The following is a 25312-nucleotide window of genomic DNA, read 5'->3' as shown; positions in this document are numbered from 1 at the left end:
CACCTTAAATTCGGCCTGTGAGACAGTCTTGCGGAGGTGCCCAACTCTGGGTTCAGCTGTGCACGTACCCAGAGTTTCAAGCCGCTGATGGAGCCTTAATAGATCGTCAATTCCAAGTGAGGCTGAAGATTTTCCATCTGTGTGTACAGCAAACAGATGGACGAAATATAACCGCACTGTTCCAACGTATGTAGGCTTTTACTCTTCTCCCTCTTTCGTCACCACGCACGCCTACCTACGCAACCTTCATTTCTTCCCGGTGACTGAAACCTTGGGCGGATTAAAGAAATTAAAAGATTGAGGTCAGGCAGTGCCCACTGTAAGCTTCGCGCCACCCAGTCCCCGCGACATAGGCAAACAGTGCGCCAGAGGCAATCAACAAACAAATTGAACAGAGAGAGCTACCCCCACCCACTTTCTTCATATTCCTCCATCTCCGTAACACTAGGAGACACTTTCATCTGAAACTGACAGCTGTGCCGCAGAAGCGGTGTGAACATACAGCCTCCGAACTTCCCATATCCGCGGCTCGTGGTCGACTTCCCGCAACTTCCCCGTTTGCAGGACAACAACACTGACGCCACAACAACCCATTCGTTCTTGCTCTATTCGTCCGCCTCGCTCACCTTTCCTTCCTCAACCAAACCGTTTGCCAAAACATGGCGCCACATCCATCTCCTCCCTCGACTCCGCATCTCTCCTCTCCTCTACGCAAGACACCTTCTCCTTTACCATCCGCCCACACAGTTTACAACCATAGCACACCCTCTTCAGGCTATAGCCAGGCTCAAGACAGCCCAAACGCTGAGATGCAGCATCGAACCGCCCAAAGACCAAATGGATATCGAGGCCAGGGTCGAGGTAGAGGCCAGGACCGGCAGCACCAGTCTCCACGGCGTAGAGAAAGTGCCCCGTGGGGCCGTCAAGCTTCTCGCAGCACCGGTTCGAGTGGCTCAAGTGAGACTCAATATCCTCTTCTTCGCACGCCTAACTCGCCGTCCTTGCCGCGAACGCCCCCGCCCAAGGCAACCTCCGCAGGTCACCATCTAGGGTCGCCTACTCCGCTGGGCCATACCGGCGACAGCCCCAGAGCAAGTCCGGCCAACCATCCGATCGCGAGACTGAGCAAACAGCACTGGGCGATGGAGCAAGAGTTGAAGATCAAGATATCTGGCTTGCCCAAGGGATTTTGGACCGCTGAAGTCCACGAGTGGCTGGCGAGCCGGGGCAACATCGTGCGTATTGAGATGATACCAGGAAGTGCAGACTGCGGTGCATGGGTTGTCTTCCAGTGAGTTCAATCGCATCATTGATGATTGAGAATTAAGCTGACATCTTGGCCAGACCTCCGCCAGCCTCGTTTAACAGTTGGTTCAACAAGCACAAGCTCCGTACTACAGATGCAACGTTAATCCCAAGGATGGAAGTCTACCCCTCTCAGTTGCGAACTCTCCAAAGCCCAGTCGACAGCTCCAAGTACTACCATGAACTGAACATCTTGTATGGCAATGCGGTTGACTTCGGCGTCAGCCTCGCCGACACCAAGATGATGAAGCAACATACAGTCAGATCCAAGAAGCAGATTCAACTGTCCTTAGATTTGGGCCGCAAAAGACTGACAATGACATTTCCTTTGACCATCGATGAGGTAAAGCACAAGTACAAACTCGAGATGCCTTTGCCGCAAATACAGCACATCTACCGAGATGATGACGCCCTGATCATCCCGTTCAACACTCCACCACGGGCCTTCCGATTCGCATATGGAGATGAAGAACTTGCAGCGACTTTTAGCCCATCGGAGAGAACATGGTGGGACACAAATGCATGGTATCGCCAGACAGATGTGCTTGACGGAGGCATGGAACTGCGTGTGGAGAAGTGGCCCGTCATGAACCTGAAGGACGCGCCTATTATTGATATTGGTTAGTAACCCCCATATTCGCAGCTCACAGCAGACAGTTCTGACAGCACGCTCTCACTCTAGGCCGATGGACGACGTACCGCGTCTCCTTCGATCCCCAGGCTCTCCGTGGGCCCAAATTTCACGATTTGCTCGGCGCTCTCTCTGACTATGGTGTCTCAGTGCACACTGGAAGCACTTATACCATACAAGACAAATCCGCTGCCCCTATGTGGGAGATTTTGCAAGATGAACTATCCACAACTCACCCCCATCTGATCATCTCTTCCTCCGAGCAAGAGCCAAAGCCCCAGTCCACCTTCGACGACCTGTTCACCAGCCAGATTTATCTCAGTTTCCCTGTTCGGTACCAACTTGAGGCATGCTTGTCGAATGGGTTCCTCAAGGAGCATACGATTACTCGCGAATTCCTTGAGCGACTAACTGAGACTCCCAGCGCCTTATTCATCCTGGAAAAGATAATGGACAGACAAATGACATGCTACAATCCGATGGACATATTCCAGGTTCGTGTCAAAGCAAACAGCCGATTGGCCAAGACCATCCCCAGCTATTGCTTCCTCGCAAGATCCGTCAATATCACGCCGACCATGATGTATGTGGCAACCCCTGCAGTTGAGACGTCAAATCGCATCATCAGAAAATATGTCGCCGATGCCGACAGATTCATACGCGTCAAGTTTAGCGACGAGAAGAACGAGGGCCCACTTTCGAACCAGGGCAAATTGACAGAGGCCACATTTGACAAAGTAACGCGCACATTGCGTCAAGGCATTGTCGTCGCTGGGAGGTACTACGAGTTTCTCGCATTCGGCAACTCCCAGTTTCGAGAGTATGGCGCCTACTTTTATGCGCCGACTGCATCACGTTCTGCGGATGATATACGACGTGAATTGGGCACATTCGATCACATCAAGACCGTCGCCAAGTTCGGAGCACGCCTTGGACAGTGCTTCTCGACCACTCGGGCAATCCAGAATGTTCCAATCCAGATTGTGCAGATTCCGGACATCGAAAGGAATGGCTTCAACTTTACAGATGGTGTGGGCAAACTCTCGCTATTCCTGGCCCAAATGGCGGCCCAAGAGCTTGGGATCCAGAATGCATTCGAAGATCCGCCATCTCTGTATCAGTTCCGGCTTGGTGGCTGCAAAGGAGTCCTGGCACTCGACCCTAATATCCAAGGTGGAGTCGTTCACATCCGGCCCAGCCAGTACAAGTTCACTGCCCCGGTGAGAGGGTTGGAGGTCATACGAGCATCAGCCTTTGCCACTGCATACTTCAATCGCCAACTCATCATCGTTCTCTCCACACTCGGGGTCCCCGATTCCGCCTTCATAAAAAGGCAACAGGAATGGATGAGGGATCTCCAACAAGTCACCGAGAACGAGGCAATGGCACTGGAGAAACTCCAGCGGAACGTCGACGTCAACCAGACCTCGTTGGAGATGGCCGTAATGATCCTCGACGGGTTTATGAGAGTCAAGGAACCGTTCCTGATGTCTCTGCTCCATCTCTGGAGAGCATACAATATCAAAACCTTGAAGGAGAAGGCTAGGATCTTCATCGAGAAAGGTGCCTTCGTTCTCGGCTGTGTCGATGAAACGGCTACCTTGCGCGGACACTTCGACGAGCCTCAATCAAGGCCTAACGCAACCCGTGACGAAAAGCTGTCGACCCTGCCCGAGATTTTCTTGCAGGTATCTGATACCAAACAACGCGGCCATTATAAGGTCATCGAAGGCATATGCATCCTCGCTCGCAATCCGTCCCTACACGCCGGGGACATCCGAATTGTGCGCGCCGTCAATGTCCCGGCCTTGCATCACTTGAAGAATGTGGTCGTCTTGCCGCAGACGGGTGACAGAGACTTGTCTAATATGTGCTCAGGCGGAGATCTTGATGGCGATGATTATCTCGTAATGTGGGACCCCGAATTCATCCCGGAGTGCATCAACGAACAGCCCATGGACTTCACTCCTCCAAAGCCAGAGGAGATGGCGAGGGGTATCACGGTCAAGGATCTCACGGATTTCTTTGTCACTTATATGAAGAACAACTCTCTTGGACAGATTGCCCATGCCCATCTCGCACAAGCCGACTTCCGTTCTGAAGGAGTAAGGGACGAAGTGTGCCTTGAGCTAGCCCGACTCCACTCCCAAGCTGTCGACTACCCCAAGAGTGGAATTCCAGCCGTAATGGACAAAGAGCTCAGACCACGCAGATGGCCACATTTCATGGAGAAGAAGCATCTCGGGCCCCACCAGGAATACCGATCCACGAAGGTCCTTGGGCAGCTCTATGACCAAGTCGAGCTGGTTGATTTCAAACCACAATACCAAGTAAATTTTGACGAACGGATACTCAAGGCCTTTGACTTGCCCGACGGCGTATTGTCTGCAGCTGGAGATATCAAAGCCGAGTACGACGCCGCGATTCTTCGACAAATGGCCAAACACGGGATCCGCACTGAGTTTGAGGTGTGGTCCATCTTTGTCCTGTCTCATAACCAAGAGACAAGGGACTACAAGTTCGCCGAAGAACTCGGACAGAACATGGAAGTCATCAAGAATCACTTTCGCGATGCCTGCCGCAAGGCAGCGTCAGAAATCGCAACAATGTTACCACTTCCGGGAGGAGAACTCCTCCGGTTTCTCGCCGCAATGTACACGGTGACGGCACGCGAGATGGTGAAGGCCTTAAAGGAATGCGGAGAAACGAAGCTTGTTGGAGGCAAACAGGTCCCGCTGCGGAAGATGGAGCCTGGAAGCATGCCATTGATGAGCTTCCCATGGTTATTCACGCGCGAATTGGGAGCCATTGCGACTGGCTCAATGAGCCAGCCGACATTGGTTCCCCAACCCATTGTGAGGAAGGCCAAGCGACCTGCCCGTCCACTCATCGACATCGACTCTGCTACTGCAATCATTGAGACCAGACTAGGCGTCACTCATTTCGGAGACTTATTGGAACTTGACTTTGAGGACTCAAAGATGAACCAGCAACAAGGAGGCGGAGAGACTGAAGGGAAAGATGAAAAGCAGGGTGACCATGAAACAAGTGACAGAACACTGACGGGATCGGATGAGTATTGTGGTAGTGAGGATGGGGAGGATGGATCGGAGCAGAAAGAGGTCAAGCTAGAGATGGGCGGAGGCTCGGTCCTGGACAAGCTGGCGAATCTTCTGTAAGATGATTGAGAAGGGGAAATGGGAAGTGGGAAATGAGGCCTGAGTTACTATAACAGGGATATTGGAGTTTCGCTCGTCCTTTGACTTGAGGTGCGTGAGCGCCCAGATCCATAGAGGTATATAAAAACGGAAACACCAAAAAAATGTCAAAGAAAATTAAACCCACGTCACTTGGACCCCTCTAGCAGCGTTGACCCCTGGACTTGGCTAGTAATTACTGCAACCCACAGTTAGGGGATTGTGTCAGGATCTCATCGCAGATGAAGAAGTTCGTGTCACAGTCGCGGCGCAGCAGGCGCCGTTGTGAAAGCACTTCGCGGCAGACAGACCTTCATCGCAAATACGAAAAGATGTACTATGAATTGATGACTGCCTGGCCAGAAAGAATGAGAAACAATAATTGAAACAATAAATGCGCATCTAAACGACTGTTCTATCGCGTAGAGGGCAAAAGAGAGACCAGCGCAAAAGCAGTGACGTACCAAGATAGATCAAACAGGAGGCTTCGGTACTCGGATCCCCACCCACCATGGATGATGATGACAGACAGAAGCCAAATATACAACAACCAATCCCATCGTCTCTTCCATGCAAGACGCACATGCCCAGTGCGCACAATAAAGATCGTCACACCAGCCTGCCTGTCATACCTAAGCACCAGATCAGCTGCGGCTCGTTTTCACAAGTCCACGCTCCTCCGTCCCACAAGATCCGTACCGTACAATTGGGGAAAAGCGAAAGCATTATCCTGTCTCTCGGATCCCCAGCCACGTTCCGTACAACGTTTCTGCCCTTCACCCGGTCATTCGGCGTCTCCGCTCACCGACTTGATTCGAAAGACGCCGACTCCCACGACCACCTCGATTCCCCCGTCCAGGAACACGGCGCGGCCCATTACACAGGGTTCCAACCCAACTTCTCGGTTCGCCCCTCATTAGGGCCCCAGTACGACTTGCTGGGCGGGTACAACCCTTCTGCGTCCTTTTCGGCGAACCATTGGCGCACCTTGTCCACACGCCATGAGTCCCTGGGCTCGAGCACAAACTTGAAAGGCAATGGTTTGGCGATGAGCAGAGTCGTATAGTCCAGAGTCGGATCGATGGGCAACTCCGGTGGTTTGGGAGCCCATAGACGCCCGAGCCACGATTTCAAGAAGCCTTTGCGCTTCAGATCCTGTTCCTGGCCCTCCGTTTCCCTGTGCTTTGGGGGTTCCACATTCGGCTCGTCTTCATCAGAGCTTACCTCGCCCGTCTCCGAAACAGGAGGCGTGGGTAAGCCCTGATTTAGCACGGTTCCATAGCCGGAATGCTGCTCCTCTTTTCCGGGGATAGGCTTGATATTGAACAGCCAGGCAAGGGAGCCGAGACCGACGAGCAGGTCGTCATCCGTGACCTGCTGACCCTGACAGATCCTGTCTCCGAAGCCAAATTGGGTGGCGCTCATAATGGTCGGAAATTTCGTCAAGTCGTCTTTGTAGCAAGGCGAGGTTGGGTCGACCCAGCGGTCGGGATTGAAGGCTTCCGGGTCTTCCCCCTCTTTGAACATTGTCTTTTCACGCGATATGGCCCTGTGGACTTGGAGTTAGTATACGGCTTTGCCATTACCAATGTTGCAAAAGTAAGACATACCACTCAAGAGCGTGCATCACGCTGCCTTTCGGGATATGGTAGCCATTGTACTCATCGTCCTCACTCAAGTAGTGGGGAATTCCGGTCGGGACTGCCGGCCGCCAGCGAAAACATTCTCGAATGCAGGCGCGAAGGTAAGGCAGATGGGGCCGGTCTTCTGCACGAGGAAGCCGGTGCCCACAGATTCGGTCGAGTTCTTCGTGCAACTTGGATAGATATTGCGGGTGGTGGAGCATGGCAAGGCAAAACGTCTGCATGGGCGCAGCGATGGTCAGCGCACCAGCGATGCCATTCATACCAACCATATATGCGCCTTCTTCAGCATAGGAAACGAGCTGACGCCATTTATCGGACGCCAAATAGGTCCGCATCCACGATGGTGGCGCCTTGTTGTCTTGCAAGTCTTGCCTCACCTGTTCCTCCATCATCACGAACCATGCCCGTTCAGTCAGAGCGCGCCGTCGCTCCCAGGCCTTCGGTGGCGAGAGGAAGTCGGGAAGCTTCATTATAAATGGGAGCTTGTTGCCCAAATGGCCGGTGGGAGAGACGCTGATGAGGAGCTCGCGAGCACGTTGTTTGAGTTCTTCACTGGCTTCGCTGCGGCCCCAAGCCAAGCGGCAGGTAACCCGAGCAACATATGATTCCAGAGCGTGATTGTACCGCTCGGGGGCGTCCAGAAGCTCCGAGAGCATGCGAATGGATTCAAGCTCGGGGTAAAGCTGGAAGTGAGCCCTTTTGGACTCTAGCATGATGCTGGCAGTAAACTTTCTTTGGCGATCCCACGCAGCTGGAAACTGGTCAAACAAGCGTCCGCTTCGTCTTGAGGATAGAACGTACCATTTACGCTTAGCAAGGGAAGGTATTTTGCAGAAGTGCGGTTATCGGCAAGGAGCGCTGGGATGTGCGGACGATCTGAATAAAGGTGTCGTTTCTTCAGCAGTAGTTCCCGAGCGATTTTGCTCGACGAAATCCAGACGTGGTTCTGCCTGAGAAGCTTGACTTGATAGATATCGCCGTATTCCTTTCCCCAATCCGCAAACTTAATGAACGCATTCTTTTCAGGAACGTCGAGCACCGAGCCGATGAGCGGCCAACCTGCAATTTTATCAGAAACCAGCCTTCATCGTTACCGTAGACAGAAATGCTACTTGGCGAAAGAGAAAGGAAAACCTTAAATCAACAATAATGTTTGGGACGGTGCAATCATACCTTTGGGGCCTGGCAGGCTAGGGCCTAGCACTCTTTTCCTTTTGTCCTTGACGTATGCCCAAGTAACGTACGAAGCGAATGTAATGATAAAGATCGTTAAATACATGTTCGAGGAGGGCGTCGAGCGCGGGTGCGAGTCCGAGGGTGCAAGGTCAGCTTCTTAAAGCATAGAGCATGGGATTCTCGGTATCGGAATCGTGAGTTACCTTCCACAGCGGCAGGCGATGGCGCAACAACCGCCACGGGAGGATCCATGTCGACGTGCTAGAGAATATAAAGAAAGGAATAGCTAAAGAAAGTGTATATTCTCTCTGGGGATAGGCCGCAGTGGCTCAAGCATGAGATACTCGCCCGACCAATGGTCAGGAGAAAGATAAGGCGAGAAGGAACTCGCACGAAGGTTGCACAGTACGCATGGATATATGACATGCAGGAGCGGTAGCCGGGGTGACTGTCCCATTGGCAAGACTGGGTCCAAGGGTCCAGCTGAAGAAAGAGCTTGCAGCCAGGACGGCGATTACAATGCGAGGAGTGGAAAGCGCTAAGCATGGCAAGGAAACGACGGCACATGGGCGGATCGACCTAGGTAGGTGGTTTTTCTAAGACTGTTCGGCACTTTTCGATTGCAAAGAGTCGAGTACAAGTGAGGAGGTCGCAGTGCAGCTCAAACTCATAGACCGCACATTGATACTGATGGCACAGACCACATAGGTATATACACGGAATACTTTATTAGCAAATTGTGCGGATGTTGAGTGGGGAGCCGCAATTGCGTTAAGAAAACCGAGCAGACTTACTTTACCAAAATGCTGAAGGGTTCTCTGTCACCATCGCTCTTTGTTTGAGTCGGTAGTCTGATCAAGGGATCGTTCACATTTGGGTGCGATAGAAGCGAAGCTGTGCTCCCATCGGCACACGGCGCTGAGGCACAGCCGCTGTGCTCTAATCCGGAACGTAGCCCGAGACACAGTCTCACTATCCTGTAAGATCGGCGCTTCGGTCTGTAGCATTATTGAAGGAGTTCGTTGGTTACGCGCGGTTGGTTCTTCGGTAAAGCCTAGAATATCTTCGCCTGTATGTCGTAGTCGAAACCAAAAGATACTGCCAATCCTTCAGAAGACTCCCTATTGTCGGATGACTTCTCATTATACGTCTGCATGTCCGAAAGGGCTGATCTTCTGACTGTAATCTGGCATTGTCAGGCCGCTGTGATACGAATACGAATGCGGTGGAACTGGTTCATGCAAGGCGGACAACAGAAAAGAATGTCTGTCACGACGAATGTAGTGGTCCATTTTCATTGATGACATGAGCCAGTGCGATGGCAATTGAGATCAGATACCTGGTCCGGTCACGACCGCCTAGCCAAGCCCGTCATTCGAGACATGTCCCAGTGAGCTGGAGAGGCAGTGCATTGTAAAAGGGTCAGGTAGCATTTGTGATACGCGAAGGTAGGCTTAGATGTCCAGAGTTGTGTAAGTCTACGATACTCGGGTTAGCTGTGACTGAACTCTGGTTCTCTCGGTGAAGATGGTACGCTATGCAATGACTCTTCCAATTCTGGGTTGCGGCCGTTTATATTGTAGAGCGATCAGACGTCCTTCGGTGGAATCGGACCCTTGCATTGAATTGGGTGAATTGTACATTCTGATGATACTCTTCTGTGGGTTGGTGGAGGAACTCTCCATACGAGAGAAGGCTGGCCCATAACGTGTGCATAACAAGTTGCGAAGGCGGATGTAGATGATTCAACCACCGTGTTCATATCAATCGTCAGTTCATTGAAGCATACGGGAGGGACATGGCTCTATATTCCCTAGTCTTGGCTCTTGTCCCAGACATTGCGTCCATGCTAAACAGAATGAAGAGGATGTTTGCTTACTTTTCGTCTACAAGATTTCCTCCCGGAAGACATCGCATCCACAAGAAGTTAAGTGGTCAACCTGAGTGAGCGTCAAATCATGGAGAGGGGCTAAAGATAGACAGGGTTGCCGTTGCCACGAGGCATGTTCGATTGATGGAACCGGAGCAAACTGGACAGTGAAGGCGCCAGCCTTGTTCGGCGGCCTGTGGACCGGACCCTAAGACTCCAGTTGGGTATATTACGGGAACACCCATGAACGAGAAACTCGGTTGCCGTACAGACTCTATTGCCTATTGCCGTTCGTGTCGAATGGAGGGCATATTGGTAAAACACGGTATTGTTGCGATGATACGTGCCCAGGTTGTAACCTGTATTTGATCCCCTCTGGCCAATGTTCGCGCACGACGCACCTTCGCCACGCTATAGAGAACATTGTGGGAAGAGTTTTGGCTGTATTGGAAAGGGGGGTGGTCTTGTGGTTGAAGCGACGACCTGAACCCCTCACCAACATCGAATGCTTGGCAACAGAGTAACGCTTAGCTGTAAGAGGCTAGTGCACAATCACACTTTCCCCAAGCGAATTTTGACCTCACTGTTTGGCGACCTGAGCACCACGACCGAACCGACGACAACCTCAGTACTAACCACAGCGTCTCGAGGTACGTGGAGATCTTGCTGATTGACTTTGATCCTGCGCTGACGTGGAGATGAAGCAGTTCCTCATTCACAATGAGTACGCCCTTCCGCGCAAGACCTCCTTGAACGATAGATTTCGAGACTGACCGTGCAATTCAGCGAAGGGAACATCCAGCTTTGGCAAGCGCCACAACAAGACGCACACGCTCTGCAGGCGTTGCGGTATGTCCGACTACTCCCTTTAAACTTAGGAAGGATTATGGAGAGGGAATCGTGATGGAAGGTTCATATTGAACTGGGCGCGTCCGGCTGACTCGAGCAATCCACAGGTCGTCGCTCCCTCCACATCCAGAAGCACACTTGCGCCTCGTGCGGATATCCCGCTGCTAAGACCCGCAAGTGTACGTCGTAGCCGCCAGGAGCCGTTTCCAATGCGAATATTAACTGGATCACAGACAACTGGGGCGAGAAGGCCAAGAGGAGGAAGACCACTGGCACCGGCCGCATGCGATACCTCAAGACCGTCTCCCGCCGATTCTCCAATGGATTCCGTACCGGTACACCGGCTGGCGCGAAGGGCCCTTCCACTTCCTCGTAAACGAAGCACGTGCGTTATTGGCGGAATGGGATGTGAGGCTGGAGAGGCGGGGTCATGATTGAGGACACCTTTTCACAGCGAGGTCATTACTCGGGGCGTTTCATGCTATCCCGGTTGCTTTATATCGGTCCAGACGAAACACAAGAGGTCTTCTGGGTTCGTGCGACATAACCATGGAAAATTTCATCATGTTCTGTCACGAATGAATCAACAGTAATCAAGCCTCGTCGCGCCCGAGCCGCGAGGCATCACTGGGTAATCCAGAAAGGGCAACTCTGTTCGGGATCAATCCTACTATTCGGGTTATCAGGATCCTAGATGTCACCACCCGCACCACGTTCAAACATTTTGACGCTGCCATCTCCCTTAACCAAGTATAACAACTCTCTGCCACGTCGCTCATCTCCATCTCTTTCAGTATTCAGCAAGTCCAGCGTCCGGGCTGAGGCATTTTCAGTGATCCTTAATACTCCACTAACATCCTTCGCATATCCGGTATCCAAAACTCTACAACTCAATATTCTCGTGCTCATGTGCGCCATCTTCACGAGGAAATTGTTTCCCTCCACCTCAATCGGCTGTGACGGTTCCGAGAGTGATATGAGTGCGTCATCTGCCGGCACATGAACCAGAATGTGCGACGTGAATTTGTGGAGGTGGAGAACCTCTGCGGAAAGGGCGTAGGTAGTGATGTCGGGGTTACTCGCAAGAAGGAACGAGGGTGTATCCAGTATCAATAATGTCTTCCGTTGTGTACCCGTGGATTCCACATGCCGTATGGCGCCTTCAATTGCGCTTCGAACATCCTTGAGTGTGGGGGATGTGATATAGAATTGTGCGACGGGTCCTTGATGTATAGAACTCATTGACGCGGGATCTGCGATCGAGGTCCCTGCCGTGGGCCCAGGTATCCTGGCGTTTATTCTTCCCGGCGGTCCTCGTACTGGCAACACAGTAGGCTGTGCCCTCCCCGTGGGCAGAGGCGTTCTCTGATGCGGCCCTTGGAACCTCTCAATCGGAGTCTGCGCACTCTCAGGCTTCCCTTCATGTAAATCCGCAAGACACATCTTCGTCAAGCCGTCCACAAAAGCCAGCCTCTTATCCCTCTTCAATCTTTCCAGATCCAAACCTCCACCTTTCCTAGCCTCGTTTTTCCAGAATCCCCAGTCCCTCAGCCAGCTAACCAATACAACGGCGACATCTTCTTTCCCCTCCGAAGGTACTGCACCATCATCTGCTGCTCCCTGAACTGTGCGGTCACGGCCAAGCGCTTCGCATAGGAACCGTATTATCAGCCAATTCGCGCTGGCGCCGAGGGTGCTCGTGACAAGGAGAATGGAGTCATCGGTCGGAAGACGAGTGTGGGGTTGTAGGAGCGGCGGTATGCGTGAGTACGAAGACATTTTCGAGAGGGGCCGCCGAATGGCGGGACGGTTCGGGAAATTCTGTTGAGTGCTTGTTGTGGCTTGCCGATGCGCACCGCCACAGGCCGACGTCATAGATCGTGGGAGTGAAGCTCACCATCTGTTTCACGCGTCGTTGCCCCTGACTGGAGCATTCATGTAAAACTAAGAAATTTGAGCGCTACGAGAGGCTTTAGCTCATTAGTACGCTACGACTGTATTGAAGAAGGCATTCATCTCTTGCCATTCTTTCGCTAAGATGCACGGTGCCTGAATCGCTCTCGCCCTGTCTCAATTTCATCCTCCAGTGGCGCAGTTGCGTTGGACCTGTGAAGACAGGACGGTACTCGTGTGCTCTCTGCGTCATCTCCAGTTGCAGATCAATGAGAACCTCGAGAATGGCCATCCAAGCAGCGATGAAGGCCAGCAACCCGGCATTTACTTCAGAAGATATCCTGACTCTATTCACCATGGACAAAAAGGTAAGTTGCCATACTCCCATAAATAGATCGAGAGATCCTGGCACAATAGCGTTGGATTGTTCGGCGGAATCGACACTACACGTGCTCTTCCTATAACCTCCAGGGCTGTTCGGAGACACAGAGGCATAGACCAGCGTCAATGTGCTCCAGGGCTGTCACAAATGGCATATGCGGCGAACATTTCGCTGACAATGAACCCAGAAGCCCCGATCTGCCTCTCTAGCCTCGATACTGTCCGCCTTTGTGCCTACATTGCTCACTGCGATGCTGTTCATTGCGGTGTTTGCAACCATCAGACATCGTTACCCGAAAATCTACGCGCCCAGAACGTTCATCTCCACGATCCCAGAGAAGTAAGGATCTATGTTTTGTCTTTGAGTACCCTTCGCTGAACTGGTCAAGGGATCGTACACCCAAGGCTCGCCAGTCCTACTTCGACTGGGCTCATACATTGTGGACCATCCCCGACAAATTCATCCTCTATCACGAGTCCCTAGATGCATACCTCTTCCTCCGATTCCTTCGAACCCTCATATTCATCTGCGTCGTCGGGGTTTGCCTCACTTGGCCTATTCTTCTACCGACCAATGCCAGCGGCGGAGGGACATCCACCGAACTGGACAAAATATCTATCGGAAATGTTTCTGACAAGAAGAAGCTCTATGCCCACGCCATACTGGCGTGGTTATTCTTCTCTTTTGTCATGTTCACCGTGGCCCGTGAGCGGCTATGGCTGATTGGTCTTCGTCAAGCTTGGAATTCGGCCAAGTCCAACGCGAAGCGTCTGTCCTCTCGGACCGTCATGTTTCTCTCTGCACCCCGAGAAGCAATGGAGGAGGGTAACTTGCGTCGGCTTTTTGGCGAAGATTCCGTACGGGTTTGGCCCGCGAAGTCGTCGGAGAAGCTCGAATCCCTGGTGGCCGAAAGGGACTCGCTGATCGAAAAGCTCGAAGTCGCAGAAATATCGCTAATTCTCAATGTGAACAAGAAGGGCAAAAAAGCAAGACGAGGCTCGATAGGCAGAATTGGCAATGACCCGACGTACAATAGTCTGCCCGACAGCTTCAAGCAATCCTTGCGGCCAACACATAGGCTGAAGACGCCGCCGGTTGGAAAGCAAGTCGACAGTATCGATTGGCTACGGCAACGCATCAAGGAAAAGAACGCAAAAATAGATGAACTGCGGCAATCCCATGATTCTAGAGAAGGTCACGGGGCCGAAGCCATCTTTGTCGAATTCTCATCTCTTGCCGCGGCACAGAAAGCATACCAGCAGGTTGCGTCCTCGGGAGTTTTTGCCTTGACCCCTAGATTCACTGGGATCCTTCCGTCAGAGGTCGTTTGGAAGAACCTTCGGCTGCCACCCGCTCGCCGTATCTCGCAGGATGGTGTCGCACTTACGCTCGTGATTCTCACGATTATCTTCTGGTTTATTCCAATCGCCATTGTGGGTGCGATATCCAACGTTAGTTACCTCGTGGACCATGTCAAATGGCTCAGATTTTTGAACAACTTGCCTGATGTGGTCATGGGACTCTTGACGGGCCTTGTGCCGCCTCTCTTGACCAGTTTACTTAGCAAATATGTGCCGAACATTTTCCGGTGTAAGTTAGCGCACTTCGCACCCTGAAATTGTGGTGAGAAGCTTACGCCAGTTGTTTGCAGACATTTTCAAGACGTTCGGGGACCCCACCAATACATCGACCGAGATAAGGGTCTTGAAATGGTACTACGTGTTTCAGGTGGTCCACGTCTTCCTGGTAACCGCCGTAGCTTCGGGATCCGCCGCGGCGATCCCTCAGATTGTGAGTGAAGCGGCAGAGAATCCTACATCAGTGCCTATGATACTGGCCAAAAACCTCCCGACTTCGTCCAATTTCTTCCTCACATACTTCATCGTTCAAGGCTTGACGAGCTCTTCGGACAATCTGCTCAACTACTCTGACCTACTGTCCTATCTGTTCTACGACCGCTTCTTCGACAAGACCCCTCGGCAGAAATTCCAGATATTCACCAGCCTGACGGGAATAGCATGGGGCAAAGTCTTTCCTAAGTATACCAACTTCGTCATCATCGGTAAGTCCTCTCTACACTACGCATGGCATCACTTACAAATTCTTCAGCCATCTCCTACTCGTGCATTGCGCCCCTGGTCCTCGGGTTCGCCGCCGCCGGTCTCGCCATGTTCTACGTCAGCTACCGGTACATGCTGCTGTACACGGTGGAACCCAAAATCGACACAAAGGGGCACTGCTACACGCTCGCTCTCCAACAGATTCTAACAGGCGTGTACATCGCCGAGCTCGCCCTCATCGGGTTTTTCGGGCTGCGGAGCGCCACGGGACCGTCTGTCTTGTTGATTATCCTATTGGTTGTGACTGTCCTCTATGACCTCATCATGAACAAGTACCTAGCCCCGTTGGAGAAATACATCCCTGCCGATGTAACAACGAGCCCGGAGATCAGCGGCGACGGAGACGAACAAACACCCCTCCTCGCATCAGCAGAAGAAGGAGAAGCTTCACCGCAGCATTCTCATATCCGCTCCCTCGGCCACCGGGCCCACGTCCCGGAAAAGATTCTTGATCCCGTAGCGCGCTTCTTCCAACCGCAGATCGCCACCTCGCACCGCGCCCTCAAGACGTGGCTCGCGCAAGACCCGTCCTTCGACGCCGACTCCGATGTCCCCGAATACAGCGAGGAGCAGTTGGAAAAGGCGTATCTGAATCCGGCGTTCTGGAGCGAGTGTCCCCTGGTGTGGCTTGCGAGGGATGAGATGGGAGTTAGCAAGGCCGAGGTGAGGGAGTGTGAGCGGGAGGGGTTGAGGGCGAGTGATGAGGGGGCGTGGGTGGATGAAAGGGGGAGGGTTAGGTGGAATGAGGAGGGAGAAGATGGGAGTGTGCCGGTTTTGGGAAAGCGGGTTCGATGGTGAGTGGAAGGAGGGTGGTTGCAATTGGAGAGAGGCTTTTCCCATTGTTTGCGATTGTGAGTTTGGAAGTGCGCTGGCAATGCTAGCTTCAGGAGCGATAGGAATGGGTATCATGAGTACGTATATCTACCTTTAGTATATGTCCGGAGAAGGAAGACTTGTCGTTGAAAGAAGGTTACCCCTCCCCTGGATCCATTACCTAATTAGCGGCCGTAGGGTCCTGCCCGCCGGGTCGATAGTGCGGCTACGTCACAATCACGGATCGGCGCCGAGGTCGAGATCGAGCAGTCGATATCTCGATGCTTTGTGCATCCACATCTACATTTTCGTATCGAATCCTCAATCATCATCCAATTTATCCCCTTGCGCCATGAGTATACGGTATGAGGAAGAAGGCGGAACAGGGCGCGGATTTACGAGGAGCTGCAAGCATGGAGGAATAGATTGAATGTTGATTTTGCTAACCATCTGGGTATTAAGCTCTCGACACGGGTATCGTGTCGTTAAGTAGGACACGAAGATACATGAGAGAAACAAAGAGATATCTCGTTGGAATAGAAGAAGTATACACGCAATCCATGACGTCGTCAAGTCGTAAAGGGCTCCGGGCTTCTGTCAGGAATATCTCCATCAAACCCCTATCGAAAATTCGTATACACACTGCTTCATTCAAATATCCATGATCTCGTTACCACCGTCGCCAAATCTTCGTATCGACATCGTCTCGGCCAAAACCGATTTAGACGTAGTGGCTGCTGCGGCGGCTGCTGTGGTGGGAGCGGCGCGGGCTGCGGTGGGCGTGGCGCGAGACGTGATGGGTCTCGCGCTTCTCGTATTTGCTCTTGATGGAGAGGGCGAGGAGGAAGGTGAGGAAGAAGAAGATGCAGTTCCTACAAGTATCAGAATCCGTATCAGCCAACGATTCATAAAAGCAGCAGCCGACGAGGAGAAGCTAGGGGGAAAGAAGGAAGACTCACATGATTCCGAAGGCCAAACTCGCCTTGAGCATGGCGCACTCCTTGTTCGTCACCAACCGCGGATACTGGCCGCTGATGCCGAACCAATCCCCCAGACTCACGCTATAAGTATCTCTCTCGAAATGACTGCAATCTGCATCGGCGATCCCTCTGAGCTCATACACGGCGCCGATAAACGCGCCTACGAACAGCAAATCGACAAAGGCCACGAAGGCGGCGCTGTGCCGGGCGCGAGCGTACAGGAAGAGGGTGCCCAAGGTCCAGGCGGCGCCGAGCACGGAGACGATGAAGAGGATCAGGATGTCCCGAGGGGTGAGCAGGTTGCGGGTCGTGTAGAAGTCGACGAAGTAGGCGAGCATGCCGAGGGTGGGGATGAGGGTGATGATTTGCAAGATGCGCCAGAAGCCGAAGGAGAAGCCGCGGAAGGCCATGGTTGCGGTTTTGGAGGGGGTTGGGTGGGAGGATTTGGACGTTGGTGTTGGTGATGGTGGTGATGATGACGGTGGTAATCGTGGAGGGGATTGCTCACGGCGCGGTGGTGTAACGATGCGCTGCGGCACGGACGAAGGATTAGCTCTGCGACGGAAGCTGTAGAAGGGTTCCGGGCATGCGCAGGACGACGCGCTCGTGGCTGCGGCTGTGACTTGAAGCCAGTCGGTGATGATCACTGGGAGGTGTTGGGCGGTGACGTATGCTGGAGGGAGCCCTGATTTTATTACTGCAAGCTGCGCCTGCAGGAGATGGCAGGGGGACGTTGAGGTGGCTGGGATGACGCCCCCACCTGCCGCCCAGCCTCTCATGTCTCTCACGGTACTCCGTAACTACAGAATCATCACGTTGAGAAACACCAACAAGCTGGGCAAAGCGACCCGTTGGGAATCCTTCAAGATGTGGTGGCTGTTAGGGCTGCGGACGGACGCGGGGATTCGGGGTTCGCGCTTGCCGATTTCGACTGAAGGTGGAGACCTCGACCTTTGAACCTTGTCTCGTCCCAGAGATCGGATGCCATCACGTTCCTTCACGTTTCGTTTGGCTTCATACGCGTCCACCGCGAGGCGAGCGTCGACTCTCCAAGGCGAAGACATCGGAATCGGCACGTCGCTACTACTCCTTACTTCACAGATGTCTTCTGTTAAGATAACCCGCTTCTCATCAGCCAGACCTCTGCCCTTGTTGGACGCTGCATTGCAAATTCCCAACGACGAGCCCCCTCGACGCAACCCATCGCTGCAATCTCACCACTGAACGGACTGCGGACTGTCCTTGTACACGGCACTCCTGAAGATCCCGCCTGGTGCTGACGCCCAGATCTCTGCAATTGCAAAGGCCATCTCTTGACGCAGCTCCTTATCGCTGGCCCAGTGGCTGCCGGCGATGCTGCCATTTACCAACTGCCCCGTTCGGGTTTGGACGCCTGGAGCGCCGACTTTACCAATTCACTAGCTAAAATCATTATCTGCTCGAGCTCCGTCCTCCTACCTGAAGCTCTTACGGAGACGGCTGTTTAATGCGCGGGAAACCTCCAACCAGCTACGCCCGTTTCACCCGACAGGGTTGCTTATCAGAGCCAGACCCCAGGGCCTGGGCGAAACGCCATCGTCCCTTCGACTTGGGATGCACCTGCATACAGGGTCCCTTGCGGTCCTAAGAAAAACAAACCATTCCGACTATATCCTACTGCTACCTCACCATGTTGTCGTGCTTTTTTTCTGTTCTTACTTTTCCTTTGCTCACGCGAGCATTCCCCTTGGCCCCAGAATCGGACAACTCCATACTATTCACCAACCCCACGATACTTTTGACCCGTCACTGATGCCTTCTCCTTGAATATCTGGCGGGCAACACGACGATTGCATTACACGCATTCTTCAATGGCTTAGCCGATGTAGCACTCACACCATAATTCCTAATGTCTGCAAGAGGTGCTCGTAGTCGAAAGGCCGTTGCCAAAGATATCGAGAAAAAGGAGAAGAAGGCGGCCGAAAAGAGAACGACGGATGCTCCTCCGACACCTCGAGATGTCTTTGCCGAGTGGCCTCCTCCGCCCAGTCACAGTTCCAGGGACGCCACACTTCCCTCAGGGTCCTTCAAAAGGTGCAGCAATGGCAGCCAAGCAACTTCACGCAGCGGCTCCACCAACCCAGCACACACCAACCCTTGCCTGAACACGATCCACTCTCACGACTCTTTCGATTTCAAGGTCCTCGGTGCTGATGCCTCTGCCAGTCGCTCCACATCCATCTCCGGCAGCTCGACCCAAGACAAAGAGAAGGAGAAATATCAGACCAAAACCGGAAAAGGTACTAAAGCACCGCGAGGTCGAGGCGGCGGCGTACCTGTAAAGAAGCCCGTACTCACATCTCCGGCATTGCGCACATTCCGGAGCGAAAGCAGTGCCGCTCGCCTTCATCCGAGTCAGAAGACGTGGATCGATTTCAAGATATGGGAGAGTAGAGATTCCCTTCCTCCGTACGGCGGATGGGATTATGACGAGCACCTGCAGAGGGGTAATGTGCTTGTCTATTTCAAGGAGGAGCAACTATCCGAGGAACAGTCCGTAGCGCAGATTCGCTGCGATTTAGGTGTCTTGGAGAACTCGGGTTCGACCTGGTTGAGGAATGCTTTGTTGTATGGCTGCATTGAAGATCACGACGTTGACTGGGACAAAGGTGGGAGCCCGTCATCTTCTCAGTCTCCACATGGTTTCCCACAGCCCCCAGTTGAGCGAAGGATGCTCAGTTCCTGTTCTCCAGGAGGAACGCCGCCGTCCCCTTTCCATATCGACCAAGCCTACTTCGAGGTGTCACCGAACGGCATTGCATCCAGAGCACAATATTATTCCGATATAGATCGATCCCGACGGGCGCAGTCGCAGAATCTCCGTCAACCCCCAGGAGAGGCAGAGGCAACTCATGAACTCTGGTTTACAGCTCCGGCAGATGTCCGGACGCCGCAGGAACAGAGGCTACACCATGTTGCAATACGCAACTTCTTGGCCATGTTACATGGCAAGCCCATCGTCGGCGCCGATCTGTACGAAATGCTCACCACGCTGCAAGCCGAAATACAGGTCATGTACGATCTCGACCACAATCACGACTCGCGGTCCTCACGAGACCGCAGTGTGCAAATGATTGTAAAGTACCTCATCCAACGCGGCTTCGATGACGTCCGCAACAACATCAAGAATGCCCTCGCCCTCCTCGCCTGGTCCGAGCAAGAGAACGTCAAATGGCGACAAGGCTACCTAGAAAGCTTCGTCCACCTCGCAGGCGTCATGTCCCCCCAGATGGAAGAGCTCGCCGACTTCAAACGCCTGTCCATGGTAACACGTCGCAACCTCGCCATTGCAGCAAAGTCCCTCCAAGTGCGCATCATGGAAACGGAGCAAAAGCTCTCTTCCTTCGATTTCAGTGAGTTCTGGGTCGATGACGTGAATATCAAAGGAGCTGGAAGTGCCGTCCATCAGAGCTACACTGCCTTCCGCCACTTGCTAATCGGCTACGTCACTCGCACGTACGGGAACTGGCCGCCCACACCATCCCAAACCTGGCTGAACCGCAAACTGCTGCTCGCCCTGCAGCAAGATTTTGGCGGCCTGTACGATTACCTCGTGGACCGCGACATCATCTGGGATTCCGCCGAAGAGCGACCGGGCAGGAAATGGGAGATGGTGAATCCGAGGAATACGGAATTCAGAGCTGATTCGGACCACCTGAGTCTGACAGATTTGCTGGTTCAATTTGATAATCGGCATGCCTACTTGCATATCCCGCATCCCTATCCGTTGTTGCCGAAGGAGATACCGGCGATGGGTGGGAAGGGGATAGAGAGAAAGAAGGGGCTCTTTGGGGGTTTGAAGAAGCAGAAGGTGGATAAGAATGGTGGTGGGGAGGCGGACGTGAAGGCGCAGTTGCAGCTGAGTATCATGTTCGGGGATGCGACGAATGTGCAGAAGGCGGATGTGGAGTTCAACGGTGAGTTCTCTATTTTTCTTCTCGTTTCTTTGCGGGTCTTCCTTCCGGATCTTGTTCCAAGGGCTCCGCCGCAGTGCTAATGAGTGGAGCAGGAAACACCCTCATTGACTCCTTCGAGCGTTTCGAACTCTCCTCCTCTACCGCGGCACCATCCATCTCACCCCGCGACGCCCGCCTGGGCCGCTGGATCCTCCTCTACGGCATCCTCCAGGTCCTGTCCACGCTCTCCGTCGACGTGCGAGATCTGAAATGGACGCAGGGCGTCAATTACTTTCTCTGCGCGGACCTGAAGAGATGTCCTGAATGGGTGGTCGGGGCGGACGGCCAGAAGCACATGGAGGCGGTGGAGGCGAGTCAGCTCCGGAGTTGGTGCTGGCAGCGGCCGTGGGCGCCGACAGTGATTGAGGGGAAGGCGGTGGAGCTGGAAGGGGAGGGGAGTTCGTTTGCGCAGCAGCAGCAGCAATGGGTTGAGGAGTTTGATGCGGATATTAGAAGGCTTGGGAGGAAGATTGAGCGGATGCAGGTATCGTCTATGGCGATGACGATGGAGGGGGAAATGGATGCGTATTCTATCGCCAGTGGTGGGGAGTATCGACTCGTGGATCGCAGGATTTGGAATGAGAAGGTGAAGAGTGACGAATTTGAGATTGCGAGGCGGGGACTGGATGTCGGCAAGGGGATAGGCACGGATGGTTCCTTCGGGCTCACGCAAGCCGACTACGAGTTAAGGGATTGGGACGGTGATTTGGAGCCCCCTATCATACCGATGAGGAGTCCGCAGCGAAGACCTAAGGAATTGCACAAGGGGTTTGAGGAACCGCACCAGCCACAACAACGGCAGGGGGAGAGGGAGAAGGAGCCATATTTGCACCGGAAAGCGTATGGTCATGGGAGAGACTGGCCGGAGGAGAGAGCTGGGTGGGTGTAGTAGCCGGTAGACGGTCTAGAAAGAAAGGTTACGATTTGTATGAGTCACATATGAAAGGATCTATGGCGAAGGAACATAGCGGGAAGTGCGAACTCGAGTCTTGACTGGGGTTTGCACATACGGCAAAGATGAGGGAGCACAGAGTATGTGGGAGCACAGAGTTGAATTGGGCTAATTTCTTTGCATTGGTACTGGTACATGAGACTCGTGCCTCTATATGCATACAATTCGCGCACAACAACACGTGCGATCCATCTATTCCCACAATATGCTTGCGGATCGAACGCCCTATATCCTTCTTCAATCCCCCAACGAATGGTCATACAAGGATCCGCAACCGCGAGAAAATACAGTACATCCTTTCTCATCCCACACACCCCTCCCAATCCTTCTTTTACCAAACCCGACAAAGCGCCATCCCACCGATCCTTCTCTCCACACACTCCCTCGCCTCCAGAATCCCCCGATCCGTCGTCACAAACATGCACTCGCCGGGATGCGTCAACCCTTTCACGAACGCGCTCTCCCTCGTCCGCGTAATCTTGCCCAGATCCTCGCTCGTCAGCCATATCCTGCGCGTCGGTTTGCTCACGAGTTTCATGTGCTTGAGGACGGGCTCGTTTTGGTAGTACTTGAGGCCGAGCCAGAGGCGGCGTTTCGCGGGGTTGAGGGGCACGTGGACTTCGGAGGCGTCGCCGGGGCGGGTGAGCGGGGACGAGGTATTTATCGAGGGGAGTTGTGAAGCGGAAATCTTGGTGGTGGTGCTTTCGGCTCCCGGTTCGCCGGCTGCTTCATCGGCTCCGCCGTTCGTCGTCGTTTGCATTTGCAGCAGCGCCCGGACTGCGCGCGGCTGTTTCCTATCCGCCACGGGGTACGCTAACCACGGCTGCTCCCGTAGCAGGTCGGCCATGTTGTCCAGATGCTCGGGCGAGGGTTGCGCCTGCAGGAGAAACGGTTTCGGCGGCGTGGGACCGCCCAATGTGAGGCTGGAGAGGAAGCCTTCGCGCTGCAGGCCCAGCATGAGCTTCACGTGCAGTTTGGACACGGGGATCGAGGTGACGGCTAGTCGGGCTTTGGAGGCGTTTTGCAGGTGGGAGCAGACGTGGGCGAGGTTGACGAGGGACATGGTTGCTGTTGGGAGGAGCGTGGATGGGAACGGCGTGAGGTTGGTGAAGGAGCGGAGGGTTGGAGGTTTTTGCCCGCGAGGGGCCTGCGCGGAAAACGAGCGTGCGATTGGGAAGTGAAGATGTCGTCGGAGCTGGATTCGTCTCCGGAATTGCGATGGACCCAGTAGTTGGTGGCAATGGGCGCTGGCAATGAAACCTCCTCTCCTCCACGCGATGCGTTCTCCAAAATTTCGGCGATGGAGAGACGCTGGCCATTGCGGACTCCCGAAGCGCGCCATCCCCAATCAAGGATCCTTGTTATCCTTGGCATGGCCATCCCAAATCATGAGTTGCCGGCGCCAAAAATGACCTGACTCTGACCACGGCGGCTATTGAGCGACGGAAATAGAACGTCTGGAGGGTTGGGGGTTATTTATATAAGCTGGTGGGCTGCTGCTTTTATATTCTGGGTTTGATTCAATGGCATTTCCATAGTCCCAATACTCCTCTCTGCTTCAACTTCTTCCAAGGTTGTTTCCGTTCGTGAGAGCTGAAGCGTGTGTGTGGGGGTCATCGCTTGTTTACGAGAGAAACAAAGGTTCTGGTGAAGGGCTGCTTCTTGACAGACAGTATGCCGCCTGTGCAAGGAGAAGTGTCTCTCCTGACCCTGTAAGTCCTCCTCTCTTACTCATATCAGACATATTCTAACAACTTCCAGTTTTGCAGACGTCCACTACTACTTCAGCCCACCCACCCAAAAGCCCCCGCACCACCGCTTCGACAAGTCCAGCTACGTGTATCTATACCACAATCCCATCCAGCAGAGTGGGAGGATCGAGATTGCAAATCATGCTGGAACTCCGGACCAGGACGCCTTTGCTGGCTGTAAGTCGTGGCCGCTACATCGCTCCAACAATCACTGACCGCGACCTCCACCCAGCACTGGATACCGTCAAGATAGAACAGTCCTATAAGCACCCATGCCTCTTTTCCCTCACGGTCGATGCGTTCCGCAGTCGAGGAGGGAGCGCGGCTCCCAGCCCCCAGCAGGACATGTCCCAGTGGCATCTCCCCTCGCCTGACCCCCGCGGAGACGGCAAGTACATGTATCGCATACATACTGTGGACCTGTATTTCTGGACCCCAGACGACGCGGGCCTGTTTCTTGATTCGTTGAAGAGGGTGGCCCAACCGCACCAGCTGCAAATCGTAGCGAACCCGCATGCTGCAATCGAACACAAGACGGATGTGATGAATCCGGTCGTGGCTAAGTTGGAGAAAGCAGCCATCTCACAGTCCACTCCCAGCCCTAGTCAGAGCAATTCCTTCCCTGGGCCTCCTCCTGCACCTGCACCGGCTCCGAGCACGAGTCCACCTGCATCAACCTTCACACCCATTCCATACAATCCAGCAGCACCAGCCGCCCCTGAGCCCATCGCACCTCGGGAGAAGACGCCGCCTCCCCCTGACGCAGCTGACGGTACGGGTCTCAATGCGGCCGCCCACCATGATCAACAGGGCCAGCAGTACCAAAACCCCCTCCAAGCCTCCTTCACCCCGCAACCTACCTCCGGTCCCTACATTCCCGGACCGCTCTCGCGTGCTCAAACCTTCTCCGGTCCCCCCACTCCAGGCATTCAACGCGCTCCAACCTCGATCTCCGTGTCTCTCCCACCGCCACCTCAAAGCCCGCCTGCCTTCGCTCCCCCTCCCACCGCACCTCCACCAACCCAACAATACGCAAACTACGCAGCCGCAAACCCCGGGCACGCCCAACCCCTCCAATCCCCCAGCTTTGGCCCTTCAGCCGCACACCACACGCCCCTCCCTTCCCCAGGCTTCCCCCCGCAACAGTACCAACCGCTCGCCTCCCCGCCTCCAGGAGGCTACGCACAGTACCAGTACGGTAGCACGACGCAGCAAGTCCCAGGCACGGACCCGTACGCAACGCACCAGCAGGTGTATCGGCCGACGGAGCAGGAGGCGAGCGTGGAAGCGGGCAACGAGGCACCAGAGAAGCCGAGGAATTCGAATATCGGGCGGAGGGCGGAGAAGGTGGAGAAAGGGGTGGGCAAGTTGTTGAAGAAGTTGGATAAGAAGTTTTAGGTGGGATAACTAGGAGGTGTGTGTGACCATTGGGAAGGAACGCATTTTTGAAAGTTTGGATGGGAATGCTTGAGTTACTGATTAGGTTAGCGAGGGAGTTTTGATTTATGATGGCTTGATGACGGCGGCATTTGCAGGAGTATATGAGGTTATGATTGAGGTTGTTAAGCAGCGCATTGCCTCCCCGTCTACGGGCAGATGCATTTCGTTCTTTCGCTTTAGGAGCACGATGGAGTGTTAACTTCCGACTCAACAAGATGCGATGTGTTAGATCGCACCTGAGCAGCTTGAATGTGTGGTCTATATGTAAACATCTAGGTACGTACCTACTATAAGAATGGCCGTAGGATCCCA

General features: G+C 53.7%; 9 protein-coding genes across 9 annotated transcripts; 5 read left to right on the top strand and 4 right to left on the bottom strand.

Annotated features, from left to right (window-relative positions):
* The first annotated feature begins 332 nt into the window (after positions 1-332).
* On the top strand, positions 333-5233 carry EI97DRAFT_495865 (RdRP-domain-containing protein). Its single transcript, XM_033802458.1, has 3 exons — positions 333-1291; positions 1345-1925; positions 1988-5233. The coding sequence occupies exons 1-3, from the start codon at positions 660-662 to the stop codon at positions 5113-5115; spliced, it is 4341 nt and encodes a 1446-aa protein (XP_033651234.1). The 5' UTR covers positions 333-659; the 3' UTR covers positions 5116-5233.
* A 630-nt stretch (positions 5234-5863) lies between these two features.
* Positions 5864-8137, bottom strand: EI97DRAFT_150057 (cytochrome P450). Its single transcript, XM_033793260.1, has 4 exons — positions 7953-8137; positions 7581-7838; positions 6744-7530; positions 5864-6682 (listed from the first exon to the last, which is right to left on the bottom strand). The coding sequence occupies exons 1-4, from the start codon at positions 8056-8058 to the stop codon at positions 6010-6012; spliced, it is 1824 nt and encodes a 607-aa protein (XP_033651233.1). The 5' UTR covers positions 8059-8137; the 3' UTR covers positions 5864-6009.
* Positions 8138-10420: 2283 nt separating this feature from the next.
* EI97DRAFT_149611 (60S ribosomal protein L37) lies at positions 10421-11207 on the top strand. The gene is made up of 5 exons (XM_033793258.1): positions 10421-10475; positions 10533-10549; positions 10612-10674; positions 10782-10853; positions 10908-11207. The coding sequence occupies exons 2-5, from the start codon at positions 10546-10548 to the stop codon at positions 11048-11050; spliced, it is 282 nt and encodes a 93-aa protein (XP_033651232.1). The 5' UTR covers positions 10421-10475; positions 10533-10545; the 3' UTR covers positions 11051-11207.
* On the bottom strand, positions 11116-12490 carry EI97DRAFT_495863 (uncharacterized protein). The gene has a single exon (XM_033802457.1). It carries the CDS (start codon positions 12451-12453, stop codon positions 11365-11367), a length of 1089 nt encoding a protein of 362 aa, XP_033651231.1. The 5' UTR covers positions 12454-12490; the 3' UTR covers positions 11116-11364.
* Positions 12491-12693: 203 nt separating this feature from the next.
* Positions 12694-16352, top strand: EI97DRAFT_150043 (DUF221-domain-containing protein). Its single transcript, XM_033793259.1, has 5 exons — positions 12694-12935; positions 13137-13288; positions 13338-14539; positions 14601-15011; positions 15059-16352. The coding sequence occupies exons 1-5, from the start codon at positions 12837-12839 to the stop codon at positions 15865-15867; spliced, it is 2673 nt and encodes an 890-aa protein (XP_033651230.1). The 5' UTR covers positions 12694-12836; the 3' UTR covers positions 15868-16352.
* EI97DRAFT_423888 (uncharacterized protein) lies at positions 16200-17554 on the bottom strand. Its single transcript, XM_033797127.1, has 2 exons — positions 16842-17554; positions 16200-16754 (listed from the first exon to the last, which is right to left on the bottom strand). Exons 1-2 carry the CDS (start codon positions 17270-17272, stop codon positions 16604-16606), a joined length of 582 nt encoding a protein of 193 aa, XP_033651229.1. The 5' UTR covers positions 17273-17554; the 3' UTR covers positions 16200-16603.
* A 2327-nt stretch (positions 17555-19881) lies between these two features.
* EI97DRAFT_352564 (uncharacterized protein) lies at positions 19882-21185 on the top strand (the record flags this gene model as incomplete). Its single annotated transcript, XM_033794864.1, has 2 exons — positions 19882-20818; positions 20908-21185. Coding segments are annotated over 2 exons (1215 nt in total), but the record flags the coding sequence as incomplete, so codon positions are not given.
* A 558-nt stretch (positions 21186-21743) lies between these two features.
* On the bottom strand, positions 21744-23233 carry EI97DRAFT_435858 (uncharacterized protein). Its single transcript, XM_033798966.1, has one exon. It carries the CDS (start codon positions 22870-22872, stop codon positions 22141-22143), a length of 732 nt encoding a protein of 243 aa, XP_033651227.1. The 5' UTR covers positions 22873-23233; the 3' UTR covers positions 21744-22140.
* Positions 23234-23248: 15 nt separating this feature from the next.
* On the top strand, positions 23249-25311 carry EI97DRAFT_435857 (uncharacterized protein). The gene is made up of 3 exons (XM_033798965.1): positions 23249-23521; positions 23571-23737; positions 23793-25311. The coding sequence occupies exons 1-3, from the start codon at positions 23484-23486 to the stop codon at positions 24956-24958; spliced, it is 1371 nt and encodes a 456-aa protein (XP_033651226.1). The 5' UTR covers positions 23249-23483; the 3' UTR covers positions 24959-25311.
* Position 25312: the final 1 nt, after the last annotated feature.

Source organism: Westerdykella ornata (assembly GCF_010094085.1).
Source record: "Westerdykella ornata strain CBS 379.55 unplaced genomic scaffold EI97scaffold_25, whole genome shotgun sequence".
Taxonomy (NCBI): Eukaryota; Fungi; Ascomycota; class Dothideomycetes; order Pleosporales; family Sporormiaceae; genus Westerdykella; species Westerdykella ornata.
The sequence above is the reverse complement of the archived record's forward strand: the minus strand, read 5'-3'. Positions and strand labels throughout refer to the sequence as shown.